The sequence below is a fragment of the Takifugu rubripes genome, chromosome 2 (genome assembly GCF_901000725.2).
Source record: "Takifugu rubripes chromosome 2, fTakRub1.2, whole genome shotgun sequence".
NCBI lineage: Eukaryota > Metazoa > Chordata > Actinopteri > Tetraodontiformes > Tetraodontidae > Takifugu > Takifugu rubripes.
The window spans coordinates 5,192,501-5,209,575 of NC_042286.1; the positions used below are offsets into that span (position 1 = coordinate 5,192,501).

At 42.7% G+C, this 17,075-nt stretch overlaps 1 protein-coding gene and 3 gene segments (V, D, J or C); 2 read left to right on the forward strand and 2 right to left on the reverse strand.

The window, feature by feature from the left end:
* Positions 1 to 7,965, reverse strand: part of LOC105418531 (Ig kappa chain V-III region MOPC 63-like) — a 21,589-nt gene extending 13,624 nt beyond the window's left edge. Inside the window, 2 exon segments of the V gene segment in view lie at positions 7,499 to 7,823; positions 7,909 to 7,965. Of these exon segments, the coding sequence occupies positions 7,499 to 7,823; positions 7,909 to 7,960 (377 nt within the window).
* Positions 1 to 9,826, forward strand: part of LOC115248046 (Ig kappa chain V-III region MOPC 63-like) — a 31,516-nt gene extending 21,690 nt beyond the window's left edge. The window contains 2 exon segments of the V gene segment in view: positions 8,617 to 8,650; positions 9,299 to 9,826. Of these exon segments, the coding sequence occupies positions 8,617 to 8,650; positions 9,299 to 9,621 (357 nt within the window).
* Positions 1 to 15,911, forward strand: part of LOC101077535 (Ig kappa chain V-III region MOPC 63-like) — a 27,667-nt gene extending 11,756 nt beyond the window's left edge. The window contains 2 exon segments of the V gene segment in view: positions 14,596 to 14,627; positions 15,270 to 15,911. Of these exon segments, the coding sequence occupies positions 14,596 to 14,627; positions 15,270 to 15,589 (352 nt within the window).
* On the reverse strand, positions 9 to 6,002 carry slc1a8b (solute carrier family 1 member 8b). Its single transcript, XM_003977135.3, has 11 exons — positions 5,723 to 6,002; positions 5,297 to 5,376; positions 4,669 to 4,884; positions 3,032 to 3,074; positions 2,725 to 2,938; positions 2,292 to 2,391; positions 1,466 to 1,699; positions 1,184 to 1,378; positions 975 to 1,109; positions 755 to 893; positions 9 to 653 (listed from the first exon to the last, which is right to left on the reverse strand). Exons 1-11 carry the CDS (start codon positions 5,885 to 5,887, stop codon positions 507 to 509), a joined length of 1,668 nt encoding a protein of 555 aa, XP_003977184.1. The 5' UTR covers positions 5,888 to 6,002; the 3' UTR covers positions 9 to 506.
* Positions 15,912 to 17,075: the final 1,164 nt, after the last annotated feature.

Genomic DNA, 17,075 nt, shown 5'->3' on the forward strand with positions numbered 1-17,075 from the left:
GACGACTCAACATAGAACAAGATCTGTTTTTATTAGAAAATAAGACAAAATTTAAACGCATAGGTATAAAAGCATTTCCTAGTGACGATGGTGTCAGTAGCTTAACTGTTTAACTGCCCCCTATATACTTTCTTTACACAAGTTCAACTGCTTTTAAGTTTTTCATGATCTTAAAATTAGGCTGTAAATGCTGATCATAAGGCAACTCAAACCCCCAATCTGACTCCATCACAGCAGCTACTGTAACTGTTTCTATAGCAACTCCAGCCCGTTTAAAGCCTACTACTTTTCCGCTGCCGGTTTTGCAGGTCGCTGGTTTCCTTTCCCCCATTAATCCGCTCTACTCTGACATACAGTACTTGAGCTCATGCGTCTTCTGCACCGCGCTGCCAAACGTTGGCCGCTACACCCAGACTCTGGTTTGGGTCAGAAGTCCAAACGGGCCCTCTTGTCCACGGCAGGCCTCTCCGTCATCGAGGAAAAAAGGCAATTTGCAGTCTTGTGTCTCATACTTGGCAGAGGTTGTAGCAGGCTACGGGCCTCTCCATCATGTTCTCTCCATCCACCTCGAAGATGTAATCGCAGCGGTGCGCGATGAGAGGTGCGTCCGACAGCGCCACGCTCTGGTTGCCGAAGGAGATGACCGTGTCCCTCTGGAGGGGAGGAAGCGACCACCAGTGTTAACAGCAGCTAGCCCAGTCACCGCGTGACATTAGAACATTTTGATCAGCTAAAGGTTTGAAAGCCTCCTCACCCGTTGGTCATTCGCAGGAGGAGGTGTGTTGACCACAGCACCATTGGATGTTTTGTCAAAGTCCTTCTTGCACAGATGCGCCATAATCCCAGCAGCGAGGGCATCGCCGAGGACGTTGATCATTGTCCGGAACCGATCACTGACAAAGAGAATGGGTAGGTCACTCACACATTGCTCCCAAAGTCCTCAAAGCTGTCTACTTGATGTTTGAGGGACTCACAGAACCCAGTCAATGGCCACAATTAAGGAGATGTCAGCAGGTGGTAATCCCACAGATGTGAGGACAATCACCATGGTAACCAGCCCTGCTTGAGGTATCCCAGCTGCCCCTATGCTGGCTGCTGTTGCTGTTATACTGATGTGGAATTCAGGAAGTGTTAACTTCAACATTTCAACACACGAGTTAAGTGAAAACTAGTTACGTCTCACCTAATGGTGACCAGCTGGCCGAAATCCAAATCATACTCGTTGACCTGAGCTATAAAGATGGCCGCCACGGCCTCGTACAGGGCGGTGCCGTCCATGTTGATGGTGGCCCCGACTGGAAGCACAAAACGGGCAATCTGACGGTCCACACCGCAGTTCTCCAGGAGACACTTCATGGTGATTGGTAACGTCGCTGAGCTGAGGAAGAGGACAGGTGAGACAGGCAGGGTGAGACAGACGTCTGATGGACAAACTGTCCTGCTCCGGACTGTGGGGCTCTCTTACCTGGAGGATGTGGCCAGCGCGATGACGAGGGCCTGCAGCAGCCCTCGGATGTAAGGAAAGGGATTCTTACGAGTGAAGAAGTAGAAGAAGAGCGGCAGCAGGATGAGACCGTGCACGAACAGGCCGGAAAGGACCGTGATGAAGTACATGCCCAGTTTCTCTCCCAGGTGGGCCGGGTCGTGCATGTCCAAGATCTTTCCTGCCACCAGGAACACAATCCCGAAGGGGAAGTACCTGCATGGTTTCGGGATCGAAGATTAGATTGTGCAGGAACTTTAAAAAAGACACCTGCCCTGATTAGCTTCTGTATTTCTCAGATTATAAGAAAAATGAGAGACAGTTTTAAAAATAATTATGTTTTAGAAACAAGTTTTCCTCCAAAAAGCATTTCAGCAGAAAATGGACAGATTCGTGCACCTTAAACACTGCTCAAACTACTGGAGTTCATGTGAGATTCTATCATTTATTCAAATAGATGACAAAAAAATAATATTTTCTCTCTGCACCATCATGGATACGGTTTCAGACAACCCTTGATGTTGCGTCATACAATGGTTTTTAGATGCTTGCAGGCTAAAAATGTAACCTAGGAAAAGTCTTCAAGGTGGTCAAACACTTCAATCATTGCCATTAAGATCCTGCTGCGTTGACATTTATCCTCAGGAGCTGTGGTGCCTGAGAGGCGTTAAGAACACTTCAGACGCCATCCGTTACTCCCTGGGCTTTATTTTTAGACATAATCTGCCTCTGAACTGTTGCCGGGCTGTCTTCATCTGAATGGGTGTCTTCAATTATGCTCTCGTCTATTTCTGAAGGTGTGTCTTACCACATGGCAGCGTTGATGATCTTCATGACGCACTCGTTAATGCACTGGCAGACGTTCACAAGCGGCGCTCCACGTTCTCCCATCTTCCCCAGCAGCAGACCTGGGGACAGCCCGTACGTCCACGTGTGATTTAATCTGATTTATAGTCTAATCCCCATGAAAAGGTTTCAAGGTTTTTGCTGTTGTTCTGCACCTCAAACTATACACTTATTTCTTAATTTAATGAAACCTGTCGTGGGCCCGTTTAGGCCCCGCCCACAGATGGCCCCTCACCTCTATCAGGACCATTGCCTCCTTTCTCGTGTCCGCATTCATCCAAGTGATCAGTGTAAATTTGTCAGGCCGCCATCACGGCTTATTTCTGGCGTAGCAGATTTTGTAGGAGTGTGTCTGAATGTTTGATGAATGTTTTAGAGGTTTGTGGATCACCTACCCATGGTAGCAGAGAAGATGACGATCCCCAGGACGTTCATACCCTTGCTGGTACTCGGGACGATTTTGTACTTGATGTCTGGAGCTGGGGTGATCTCCAGGAAGACCGGGTGGCCCAACTTAGGGTTGTGGTAGTCGGGCATGACGTACACGTAGTTGGCCTGAGACTCTTTGACGTCGGCACTCTGCACGATGGGAACCAGGTCGGTGCGGTACTGAGGGGGAACCACAGAGAGGCGACTGTTGGACCAGGAATTCATGAGAACTGTCCTAGAACCCACTGTTGCCTTATGAGAGGAGGAACTCACCTGCTGAAACGTTGCTTCAATTAAATTTGATGGGATCATGTTCCTGTAAAGACCAACACACACAAACACGTCAGGTCATGACTGTAGAGAAAAGAAATGGCTTTTCACCGGTTGATGATGACTCTTGATACATTCATTTTTTCCCCACATTTCACAGCTTTTATCGCCCAGAACATTAATTATGTTGTTGAATTACAGTCAGAATCGCTCTAGAGTTCCTCAAATGCTCCTGATAAAAACAAAAACCTCCACATTTTAAGGTCTCACCAGTCAAAACTGCCTCACAAGAGTGCTGAAAAACTGGTAAACCAAGAAAACCACCATACCTAACATGATCATTTAAAACTCTTATTTATATCTGCAGACTGAAACTGGACAATGTCCCCATTCATGCAGACTAATGCACACAAATCTACACATGCAACTGTAACTATCTCTAACTAAATTGTGATTTTACTGCATCCAGAAATGGAAAAAAGCTCAATCAGAGAAAATCAGGCCTTCTATGTCAAAAATCATTCCGACTGCTAATAAGGCCCCCTCAACCCTGACGGCCTAACACGGCAGCTTTATTTCAGCTATATTTCTGCATCTTGATGATATAGGATATGAAAAAATCTCTGGTTTACTATCCCAAATGTGTGATGTCATGTAGGAGGGAAGAAAGGAAGAGTGGTTCAAACACACCTCCCATCATCCACAGCTGTGCTGGCTGTTGCTAAACATGCTAATGTACAGTTTTATTGGGAAAAAATGAAGTAGCAACAAACGGGGATAAAAAGTATATTTAACAGAATGACAGGGAGCAGGAGTTCAGCCACGATTGCGTTCCCTGGTGGTAATTATCCAGCCTGTGTCAGCAAGCCAAACCTGAGCAGCAAACACGTAACAGGACTGACAAGTCCACCTGACACATGGGCTTACATTGGCACAGCACTCACGCTAATAAAGGTGTAAGTATTAATGGATGTCCAGCATTAATGGTCCTGTTGTAAGCCCGAGCACACACTGTCTCTCTTACACACACAAACACACGCACCAGCTGGGAAAGTGCAAGCTTAACAGGTCATAAGGTCTCCCTATTCTTAGCCCGCTGCAGAGACATGACAGCTACACATGTGAACAGAGCAGATTTGATGTGTTCTCTTCCCACAAATCTTCATTTCAGACAGTTTGGATTTCTAATTTGGTAAATCCTTGTTTGAAAATTGTAATTTGGGACCATTCAGGAAGCATCTGAGAATGTGAAGAATCCACAGCATCAGGCGAAGCTCCAGAATGGAGGTTCAAACTGGGTCTGTACTGGATTTAAGTGGTCTTTTCGTTTTCTCTACTATTTTGTGGGTGTTAATTTAATGCCATTACAGACAAATCCTCGTCTTGGAAAACTCTGCTACGGTAATTAGATACTGTAGGTGAGCCGGAAATGCAGCACATCACAATTTAGCGTAGCATGTAGCTACTGAGGTGATCACTCCAAACAGGGACTTCCTGTCCAGATCTGGGTAATGTTTAAAAACAACACTTTCTACAGGCTATGGTTTTACATAAGAAGAATGGAAACACTTAAAAGTGTTTATGGAAATTTGCTAAAAAACAAACAAGGAAACCTAAAAAAATGTTTGTGCGGGTCTGACCTGATGAGGTCCAGCAGAGCGTCAGCGGAGGTCATGACTGGACCTGAACTTGCATGATGATTATCTTTCTCCGCGCCGGTCCCTGGGTGGATGATGAGCACCAGAATGATGCCCACGATGACAGCGATGAAGGTCGTCCACAGGTAGTAGGTGATGGTCAGGACCCCCAGACGACCACTTGCCTTTGTGTCCATGGCTGAGAGGCCAGACATCAGACTTTGTGGAAAAAGTGGAGGTTTAGTTTTGACATTATTATTCTTAATTTTCAGTACAGGTGAGATTTCATAATTAGTTTCAGGTAAATTTGAAGGGTACTTGTCCAAGGTGTATTGCTGCCTCATGTGGCGGAGTTCAGCTAAATTCTCTATATTTTATCATATGTTTTAAAGGGCCAGGTATAGATATAGATGGATGGAAGGGTGCCTCCTTTATGTCCAAGGTCCTTTTTTTTTTTTTTTTACCTGTTTTTGTATTTCAACCCCTTTAAAATTGCCTTGAGTGTTTAATCTGTAATTTGCAGCTTTCTTCCCCCCTTTTTTTACAGCAATGCCTATTGTTGCTGATCATGGTGATGATGAGGATGATGAGGATGATGTTACTGTATCCTGACAAATCTGAGGACACTTACCTGGACGTGATTAGTGGCAGAATCAGCATCTTTAACATCCTCATTAACAGTTCTCCAGGGAAGGCAAAGTAGATCTTAGCCTGTGTGAGAGTTCAGCTCAAGTTGAAGCTCAAATCAACTGATAATGTCAATGAAAACAGAATAAAAACACCTAAACATTATTGTGATTATTATCACTGCCACACAGGATCTGAGTGTTCCTATTTCATCATGCACGTTTTCGTGGAAAGGTTGTTTTATTATCACAGAAAGTGATGCGATTGAAGGGAACACAAAAGGTGCTGCAGGTATTCCTGCATTCCTACAGATTCTCTGCTTCTTTATGTCTCCACTTTCTCTGTGACATAACTCCATCTCACAATTCAAATTCCATCACTCACTCAGGCTTTGAAACAAAAGACATGAGTGTTGTTGAGTCAGTCTCACCTGCGTGGACAGGTTAAACGTCCTGAGGAGAAATCCAAGCACGCAGCCCGTCACCACGGCGATGACCGAGAGTGTCAGCAGCCCATTCCTCTTGCAGTAGTCCTTCAAATATGCCCTGAGCTTCACAGGCACCAAACTCTTCCAAAATTTGGACACACTTTCCATCCTGATGTGGAGTCAGTCGTATCCAGCAGCCCCCCACCCCCACCCCCCGGCGGTCTTGACAGATATCCGAAAATTCTGGCGTTTTGTTCTTTTTTCCGAGGCGTATCAGTGCGGATCCCACCAGGTACGAGGTTGAGTGCAGCTAATGAAATACGCATCAACCTTGGTTTGTGTCTCACACCAGGGAGCTGATCCAGTCTGGGGGAGGAAACATTGACTAAAGGATTCTTGGTAAAGCCTAATGGATTATCCCTACCTGATGCTAACAGAGGCTTCTCCCCAGTCACTCAGGTCTTATTAAAGAAAGCATCAGCACTGATAAGCCTCTCCACTTATAGCTCATTATGGGCCATTACGACTCAAAGTCATTCCATTCATTAAAAAACACAACAGCCTTTCCCATGTGACGGCCACACTTTTCCTGAAGATTTATCATACAGGAGATACAATTCATCAGGAATTAGAACCTCTGACACGCGTTCGCCGCGTAGACTCTAGAACGACACGGCAGTTTTCAGGGGATGAGGGCAGAGGTCAACGGTGAGACAGCATTAATCCAGTGTGTGTGCGGAACTAGTGCTTACACTCGTTCCTTGATCTCACCGTGACGTTAAACTAAGTTAGGGCGTGACATCAGGATTTAGACCAGAGCCTCTGGAGAACCTGGACCTGTGAAGGTCCACCGGTGAGCCTTTCTGCTGGTGTCACTTCTGGAATTCAAATGTGGCTGCAAACAATGGCAACTGGGAGATGGACGAGTTTATTCCAGGAATGGGAACAGCGATGATATCCTTGTGGATAAACGCTACTCCGTGGTGGTGCTTCCATGTTCTTCTGTAGTCTGACGTGTCGCCTTGACTGTGATGACCTGGGAACGGATCCAAATGTTACCGAGCGACAATGTCCGTCGACGTCACCTGCAGCCAATCCAATAAAGCGTAATCCTTGTTGGGAACAATGCACGCAGTAGGATCAGACCTACACAGAGGACAAACACACTTAATCTCTGTGACTTTGTGAACTTCATGTGAATCAGATCCCAACAGACCAAAAGCAACTGACTCAGCACATGTTGGTGCTGAGTCAAGGAACACCTTAAAACATTTACTAGTAATTTGATTCCCACTGGGAGTTACTGAACACTCTGCAAAGAGTTTGATGTTTATGTTTTTTGGTGGTGAAAATTCTTAAATTCCTCATCATGACCGCTTTTTCCGTTTCGGGGTCACAGGGAGGGTGCACATGTGGGCGAAGGCAGGTTCCACCCCTCATCCTGGGCCCTATATCAGAATTTGAGGGTTCAGTGTCTTGCTTAAGGGTAGCTCGGCAGTACTCTGAAGGTGTTCTGGCACCTTCCTCAACTACCCATTTCTCAGCCCAGTTCCCAGTAGAATGAGCCACCACCGCCATAAAAATTTCTGAAATTCATTTACAAATAATGAATAAATATCTAGAGAGCTATGTTTATGACAAAATTGTTGCAGATGTCTTCATACCTGTAAGAGATGCTTGAGAAGTTGTTGTCGGCTTTGTGCTCAATGATGTGGATCAGAAATTTTCTGTTAAGCAGGTGTGCTGAGGGTTTGTTCCACTCTAAATCACTGTGTGAACGTTCCATCACTATTGTAGCCCAGACAGTAATAAACTGCTTCATCTTGAGCCTGAACTCCACTGATGGTCAAAGTGAAGTCGGTGCTGCTGCCACTGCCACTAAACCGAGCTGCTGTTCCTGAATGATTTATTCTGACATGTCTTACTAGCAGCTGTGGAGGCTGTCCAGGTTTCTGCTGATACCAGGACATACAATGACTAGTTGATTGTCCATTATAACAGCGGCTGTGAACAGCAGGATTTGTTTTACAGGTGAGAGCGACAGTGGATCCTGGAGTAGATGTGATCACTGCAGGCTGAGTCACAGTCACCTGACCGCTGCATCCTGCAGACAAAAACACATCATTTATCAGCAGAAAGAGAGGAGAGAAAAGACACAAGGACATCTTTGAGGTTGTGAGGGAACAAACCTGTAAAAGAGCAGCAGGTCAGCGTCCAGATGAGGATGGTGATGAGAGTCATGCTGCTTGTGCTTTCTGCTGTGTTGACTGACAGATCTGAGTCCTGCAGTGTTGAACTAACACCACTATAAACCTTCTCAGATCAGCTGATGATGCAAAGCCTCCTCTCTATGGAAATGATGTCTCTGCTCTCAACACACTGAAGGCACGAGCAGACAAAATCAACACAAACACAGCTTGGATTAAAAGCAACTTTCTTCTTCATGGAACTGAAGAAAAGATTTGACAAATACAGCTGAGCATCAACAACAGATGCTGATGTGAGAATGTTTGCATTTTTAAACTGGATTCAGCAGTTTTAGCTTTAAAAAGACAATTTCTTGGAAACTTTTGGAGCTGACTTTGTAAAATGTTATTCATTTTAAATAACTTGAAATTGCATTTTTTAAACCATAAATTAAAATGTAGAATGAGAATATTGTAACTGATCCACATCGGTTTTGATCCTGTAAAGAGACTGATGTGTAAAAGTGATCAAATCATTCAAATTCAAAGAGAAATTTCAGTTTGAATCTATTTAAAATGTTGGTGCATTAAATCAGCTGGTAATAATCCATTTTTGAGAGAAAAAGATGTGAATTTTCAGTGGGTAGCTGCTTGTTGACAGTGCAGGAGGTTTTTGTACGACCACTTGATGAGTTTGTATCACTGTGGTACACGTTTGGTGGAGGAACCAAACTCATCGTTGACTGTAAGTAACAGATTTTTATTTGAATCGTTTTCACTTTTACACTTTTAGCAATTTTAAAGGAGACTTTTGCATTTGTCTCGTTTTAATTGTTATTATTTGAATCCAGCTGAGTCACAACTTTATAAACATCATCATTAATGAAAGATTACATTAAATTGTTTCTTTATAAACTGAAAATAAATAACTGGCTTCTCAATTAAAATGTTAATTGTTTTAAATTTTCTGTGGACATGTAACATTTGTAGTTAATTAGACTCAACTTTCATTGCTCAAAACCTTCCTTGAGTAGTTTAATCTCATTATTATTTGGTCATTTTCAACATTCCGACTGTTTAACAATGTAAAAACTGCTTTGATTAGATTTTATCCGTAAATGCAACTTCTTTGCGTGGACGCTTCATTTATTTTCTCTGTGGTGAAAAGGAAGTGAAACAGACAGATGCCACAGATGTGAAGTGTGTTCTCACCAGTGTTTCACCTGTGTCACGTTAAACTCTCGACTGTATATAAAGAAGTTAAAGAGAAGAAAATCGTCACGCTGTCCAACATTGTCCAAACATGTCAAAATGTCCTCAGTCATCACCAGCTAACGGCTCAGTCAGATTTGATGGTGTCCAAACCTTCACGTCTTTCTGGTCTCTCCTCCAGCGGGTGTGGTGCGTCCCACCCTGACCGTCCTCCCCCCCTCCCCAGAGGAGCTGCAGCAGGGCAGTGCCACACTGGTGTGTCTGGCCAGCGGGGGCTCCCCCTCACAGTGGAAGCTGAGCTGGAAGGTGGGGGGCAGCAGCACCACCACACCGGCCTCACACAGCCTGGAGGTCCTGGGGAGTGACGGCCGCTTCAGCTGGAGCAGCACCCTGAACCTCCCTGCAGACCAGTGGAAGAAGGTGGACTCAGTGACCTGTGAGGCCAGTCTGAGTGGACAGAGCGCTGTCACTCAAACCCTGGACCCTCACAGCTGCTCAGTCTAGAGGTTCAGCAACACTTCCTGTCTGGAAACCATGCTGCTTCTGTCCTCAACATCTTGATGGAGCGACACATCTTTTCTGCTCACATATTCCTGCATGAGCGTGACTCTGCTTTCATCTGGACATTTCTCTAACTCACCTCACTGATTTTCTGTCCTCAGATGTGAATTTAAAGTCACAAAATAAACATTTCAATCATTTCAGCCAACATCTCTATGTTTGTTGTGATTATTGATGTGGAAATCTGATCATCAACCATCTTTACTCCACAGTTGTCTTTAGTTTTTCTGTTTTTTTTATCAGGTGAAAATGAAAAACCTCAGACAATCATATCACACTTTAAATATCAATTAAGACTCTCAGAAGAGATGATTTCAGCTTGTATATTGATCATATCCACTAATATGAACATGAATGTGTTTTTGGGCTGCATTCATTTGTTCCTTCATCAACTTTATTGTAACTTGTGAGTGGACTGAGGTTAGCCTCATTTACAGTTCCGACCAGCATTGACAAAGTACAAAACAAACATTGCAAATAAAATCAGATAAAATAAGCAAACGCTTTTGTACACAATAAAATACAGAACCAGAAAGAGCAGTAAAGACCAAGCACAGATAGAGGACAGGAAATTAGTGAGTCATGATTCACAGTGACTGAAGTGAACACCTGAGTTGAGCTTGAGAGTTACCTGATGTACGGGGGCATAACCAGAGACAGCAGAACTCCCCTGCTCAGCTCGGATTTTGGGAATTTTCTGTTGCAGCCAGTTCATTCAGTGGACACTAAAAGCGCTAGTGGACTGAACAATTAATGGAGAGATGTAGTTTGGAGGTTTGCCAGTGAGGGCCGCATAAATGAATAAATCCAGGTGGAAGTCACATCTTTGAGCTGGGGAGGTCCACCCTGCCGAGACAGATACAGGACAGTGACGTGTGGAAGAGGGGCTCCAGTGATAAATCTAAGGGCAGAATGGTGAAGAGCATCTGGTGGTTCAAGACAGGAAGTGGAGGTAGCCATGGAAATTATCATACCACAGTGGAAATGTGAGGAGAGCATGTTCTGCTAGCACTTGAGAAAAACATCTATTTAGTGTTTTATGCATGCAGGGTGGATTTAAGGCGAGATTGCGATAAAAGAAAATCGTATAGAAACAGTGAAGAGGACAGGGCCTAATTTGAACCTTGAGGCACCTCCCTAGTGATGGGTTACCATGATTCAGTTTATTTGGTTGTAGTTGACCTGCATGTGTTGTTTCTGTTCTTGCCCTGGGATCTACTTTTGGCCGAAGCACCTTCTTCCTCACCTGCTGCTCTTATCGGTGGATTAGATCTGCACCTTTAAAGACTGCCTCCTTTCTCCACTCATCCCCTGATCATTGTAGGGCCCACTTGGCTCCATTTCTGTGAAAACATTTGAAGTATGAGCTTTTGTTTGCCAGCTTTCCCTCACTTGCCCATGTTTCGTCTGTCTCCAGTTCCAGTCAGCAGCAGCTTCACCTTATTGTTACTGTTTTGTGGGAAATAAAACCGTTAAATCATCCGGTTTATCTGTGTCTGCATTCCAGTTCCAGTTTAATATGGGTGAGAGAGAAACCAGTGTTGTTGAACATTTCAAGGATGACTGAGTGATCTACTGAGTCAAAAGCCTGAGAGAGGGTCATGAATATGGAGGTAAAATAACTTCTCTCATCCAGGATACTTATAATATTATTGAAGATCAAACTGGTGGTGGTGAGAAAACTGTGATGTGGCCTAAAACCAGAGTGATACAGATTTAAAATGGAACGAGTTTGAGTTGATACTGCTTAGATGTTCTCTGCATTATTTGTTTTATATCATAAATATTCAAAATAAATGAAGCAAAGTTCATCAAATCTGCACATAGAAGCAGCACTTGAGGAAATGTAATTACTGATTTAATGGTTAATTATTACTAATAATTTTTTTTCCAGCTGTAACTTGTAATATATCATTCATCTATTAATTTTCAGTGTGAGAGCGTGAAAAGAGTTCAGACTCTCTGTGACATCAGAACTTTAAACTCTGAGGAGCAACCATGCAGAAAAACATGCAAATGTTCTGCAGAAGACAGAAACTCACCTGTTCTAGTGAAACACAGACACATGAGGAGGAGTCACACTTTTTCCACTGAGAGTTGAATAAAAGCTTTTATTAAGTTAAATTTCTACTTTCTTTCATTAATTATTTCTCATTTCTCAATGAGTTTATATTCTGACCTGCTGTCAGAGACACAAACATGGATCTTTCATGACTCCACTTCATTAATGTCATCAAAAATGTCTGATTATTGCTGGTTTTTGCTCAAATCTCAGCGTGGGTTCCATCTGTTAGAATGACATGATGTGATCAGTCACGTGTGCCAGAAACTTGCTATTTTATCTTCATTGTCACTGAGTCCACAACAATCACAAGAAACTAGGATATCAGGAGAAGCACCGATGAATGTCACCCTTCATGAAGGAACCTGTGTGGTGTATTTGGACTTTTTCATGAGATTCCTCTTGTTCATATATAAACATGCAAATTTCTCATAATTACATCACCAGGTTCTGGCTATTGATGAGAAATGTTTGACTCTGACTCACTCTGGTTGTTTTGGATCAGTGCAACATGCAGTTTATAGTTTAGATGCTGTAATTGGACCAGCATGAAATCTATAACAGAGAATAAAGAAGAGTTGATCCCTTGTAGTGGGCTCAGGTACCTTCGCTTGTTCCTCTGAAACTGAAATGTCAGTATCTTTGCACATGGACAATGGATCACTATAGTTCATGGGAACTGCCTCCAATTGTCTAACATTGTTTCAGGAACCACATTATCAGAGTAAGGCTCAGTCAGGGACAAAATAAGAGACTTTGATGCAGCAACAGGCCCATAACAACCCTTCCATTCCTGGAAAGATCAATGAAAGAGCTGTTTTTCAACTGATCCACTCCTTCATGCTTAAAAACAGGCTGCACCTGTTAAAGCCTTGACCGACATAGATGTCAAGAGTGATGCATCTAAAACTGCTGTCCTGGTTTTGCTGGACCTCAGTGCAGCATTTGACACAGCTGGAAAAAGTGGCTGGGATGTACTGGTTCTGGACTCAATTGGTTCAAATCTTACTTCCAACACAGGGACACTTTGTCTCAGTTGGTCACTAGAAGTCAGAGTGAACAAAGATCACATGTGGGGTTCCTCAGGGATCCATTCTCGGGCCTCTTCACTGTCTTCAAGCTACATCTTGCTCAGCTATTAGGAAATCACATCTGTTACTGTTTTTATGCAGATGACACACAACTTTATATTTAATTTCATTAAGTTCCTACAGTCCCTTAGTTTCTCCCAGTAAGTGTATTTAACAACTCAGTTAGTGAGTTAGTGTTAAAACTTTCTCCAGCTCAATGCTGAAGAACAGAAATGATTGTATTTGGCCTCAAGAATGAAAGGTCAAAGATCAGAGCTCCCCTTGACTTGATGCAGCTTCTATCTCAGCCTGTTACCACCTAAAGAACACTGGCAGATTTAAGGGTTCTCTGCCTGGAGAAGACACAGAGAAACTTGCTCATGTTGTCATTTTTAGCAGATTAGATTGTTTTGATGGGATCTTCACACTTGGAATATGATTGTTTATGAATTTGGCTGCACAAATAAACTTGTCAGGATTTGGTTGATAATCCGTTCAAACAGTGTTTGAGCCATTTTGTGTGATTAAAGTAGTTGTCAGTGATGTTTCTGTCAGTTGTGTGTTCACTGGTCTGTGTCAGAGTCTCTTCCTCTTCAGCAGCTGCTGGAACATCTCAGTGTCTCTGTTCTCTGACTGAGGGAGGTTTTTGTTCCACTCTAAATCACTGTGACCACACTCCTCCACTGTGAAGACTCTGACAGTAATAAACTGCTTCATCTTGAGTCTGAACTCCACTGATGGTCAAAGTGAAGTCGGTGCTGCTGCCACTGCCACTAAACCGAGCTGCTGTTCCTGAATGATTTATTATGTGTTTTACTAGCAGCTGTGGAGGCTGTCCAGGTTTCTGTTGATACCAGCCCAAACAATCACCATATGATTGTCCATTATAACAGCGGCTGTGAACAGCAGGGTTTGTTTTACAGGTGAGAGCGACAGTGGATCCTGGAGTAGATGTGATCACTGCAGGCTGAGTCACAGTCACCTGACCGCTGCATCCTGCAGACAAAAACACATCATTTATCAGCAGAAAGAGAGGAGAGAAAAGACACAAGGACATCTTTGAGGTTGTGAGGGAACAAACCTGTAAAAGAGCAGCAGGTCAGCGTCCAGATGAGGATGGTGATGAGAGTCATGCTGCTTGTGCTTTCTGCTGTGTTGACTGACAGATCTGAGTCCTGCAGTGTTGAACTAACACCACTATAAACCTTCTCAGATCAGCTGATGATGCAAAGCCTCCTCTCTATGGAAATGATGTCTCTGCTCTCAACACACTGAAGGCACGAGCAGACAAAATCAACACAAACACAGCTTGGATTAAAAGCAACTTTCTTCTTCATGGAACTGAAGAAAAGATTTGACAAATACAGCTGAGCATCAACAACAGATGCTGATGTGAGAATGTTTGCATTTTTAAACTGGATTCAGCAGTTTTAGCTTTAAAAGACAATTTCTTGGAAACTTTTGGAGCTGACTTTGTAAAATGTTATTCATTTGAAATGACTTGAAATTTTTTAAACCATAAATTAAAATGTAGAAGGAGAATATTGCAACTGATCCACATCAGTTTTGATCCTGTAAAGAGACTGATGTGTAAAAGTGATCAAATCGTTCAAATTCAAAGAGAAATTTCAGTTTAAATCTATTGAAAATGTTGGTGCATTAAATCAGCTGGTAATAATCCATTTTTGAGAGAAAAAGATGTGAATTTTCAGTGGGTAGCTGCTTGTTGACAGTGCAGGAGGTTTTTGTACGACCACTTGATGAGTTTGTATCACTGTGGTGGACGTTTGGTGGAGGAACCAAACTCATCGTATTCTGTAAGTAAATTTATCTTTACTGTTCAAAACATGTCAACAGTTTTTAATTTTTAATTTTAAGACAAAGAACATTATTTTAAAGTCATCATATTTTTATAGATTTTGTTTGTTTGTAGGATTGTTAAGTTTGTATTGTAAAACCTAAATCAGCGAATTTGAAAAGTCTGTTTATATTTCAGTAAAATTAACAAGAGACTGTTAATGTTGATTCTTGGAGAATTTCTTCTTTTATTTACAATCATAAACTTTATTAGTTGTTAATGTTTGAGAAAGCGTGTCCAAGATCTACTTTCATGATTTTAACGTGTAAAATATTTCACAGTTTCACTGATTTTATTATCTTTAATGATCCAAAATCTGAATACGATGTAATTCGATAAATGTAAAATGTGCAGAGATTTTAGTTTGAGTCGATCGTTTGTTCGTTTAAAGCTGAGAAAGGGAAGTGAAACAGACAGATGTCAAAGTCTGTAACTGAACACACATTTATTTCAAGCCAGTCACTAAAGACGTGAATTATTTACTGCTTTAACTCAATATTAAACAGAGCAAACACTGATTAAGGTCGTATGATTGAAGTGTAGCTGTAAATATGTCAGATGCAGTCAGAGTTGACGTGCGTGTCTCTGCTCTCCCCTCCAGCCGGCACCATGACCAGACCCTCCGTCTCTCTGCTCTCCCCCTCCTCTGAGCAGCTCCCTGGGGGCTCGGCCACGCTGGCCTGCCTGCTGACCAAGTACTCTCCTCAGGGAGCCCAGGTGAGCTGGGAGGTGGACGGTACGGAGGTGACAGAGGGCGTCCTGACCACCTCAGAGGAGGAGAAGAGCGGAAGCTACAGCAGCGTCAGCACCCTGACCCTGAGCAAGGAGAGCTGGATGAAAGGAGAGAATTACTCCTGCAAGGTCAACCATCATGGCCACGTTCAGAGCCCGTCCATCCTCAGGAGCCAGTGTAAAGGCTAGAGGGGCTGGATGAAGCCCAGCACAGGAGCTGTGTGTGTGGGGAGAGCAGGAGGAACACGGCTGCTGCTCTGAGCAAGATGACTTTAAATGTTTGTAGTTTGTGTGTCAGAGAACAACACGGCTGTCACGTCTGACACAATCACGTGTGTAGCTCAGCAGCTAGATGTGAGAGCGCTAAATCATTGTCATGTTGCTCCTGTTGATGATGATGATGATGATGATGATGTTGCTATTAAAGCTTGAAGTGATGAAGACATTTCTGCTTGGTTGTTTATCTTCACTGATACTATTTTCAAATAAAGCATCACAATCTGGTCATCAACCATCTTTACTCCACATTTGTCTTTAGTTTTTGTCTGTTTTCAACAGAAAAATTTGGAAGAACTCAAACAATCCTGGTTGAAGAAGAGGAGTAATATCCCAGTGTCAAAATATAATAAAACATGTTCGAAGAGATGGTTAAAGCTCGTTGTAGATTGATTTATATTCATGAACATGAACATGAATGTGTTTCATGGCTGTTAGGAGTTTATTCCCTTAAAATCTCTGCATTATTTATTATATAACAGTATCATAACAAATTTGGCATGAATGAAGCAAAGTTCATCAAATCTGCACATAGAAGCAGCACTTGCGTAAATGTAATTACTGATTTAATGGTTAATTATTACTAATGATTTTGTGTCATTTATAAATTTTAAAATGGTCAGTTGTAATTTGTAATATATCATTCCTCAATTAATGGTTAAACTGAGTATTTCTGTATTTTTCATGGTTATTTTAAAGCTTTTAAACTGACTTGACTTGTGTTTAAATGAATCTGGTTTGTACTTGGTGACTCTGGTGTTGACTGAACCAGTTCTGCTGGTGACTCTTCATCGTCTGCAGCTGCAGCTGCTGTTTTCACTTCAGTCACACTGAGGGAGGTTTTTGTACGGCTCTAAATCACTGTGTGAACGCTCCACCATGTGCACCCAGACAGTAATAATCTCCAGCATCTTCAGCCTGAACACCAGTGATGGTTAGAGTGTACTGAGAACCAGAGCTGCTGCCACTGAATCGAGACGGCGTTCCTGTGTTGAGACTTGATACTTTATATATCAGAAGTTTAGGAGCCTGTCCAGGTTTCTGAAGGTACCAGCTGAGATCATCGTCAATATTTGAGCTTCCTGTGGCGCTGATGGTCACAGACCCTCCAACACTAACAGACTTGAATTTATCAGCCTGAGTCAGAAAGTTGTTGGCAGAAGATTCTGAAATGACAAACAACAAATGTTAAAAAGAGCAGCTGAAAAGAGCCTGGAGGAGCAGTTATGATGTAAAAATGAAATGATTTCAGCCTCCTTGGAAAGAAGAAGAGGATTAAATCAAACAATGTTGAAAAGTCTCACCCTGACTCAGAAAGATGACAGTCAGAATTATTGACAACATGGTGATGCTGAAGTTTTCAGTGTGAGAGCGTGAAAAGAGTTCAGACTCTCTGTGA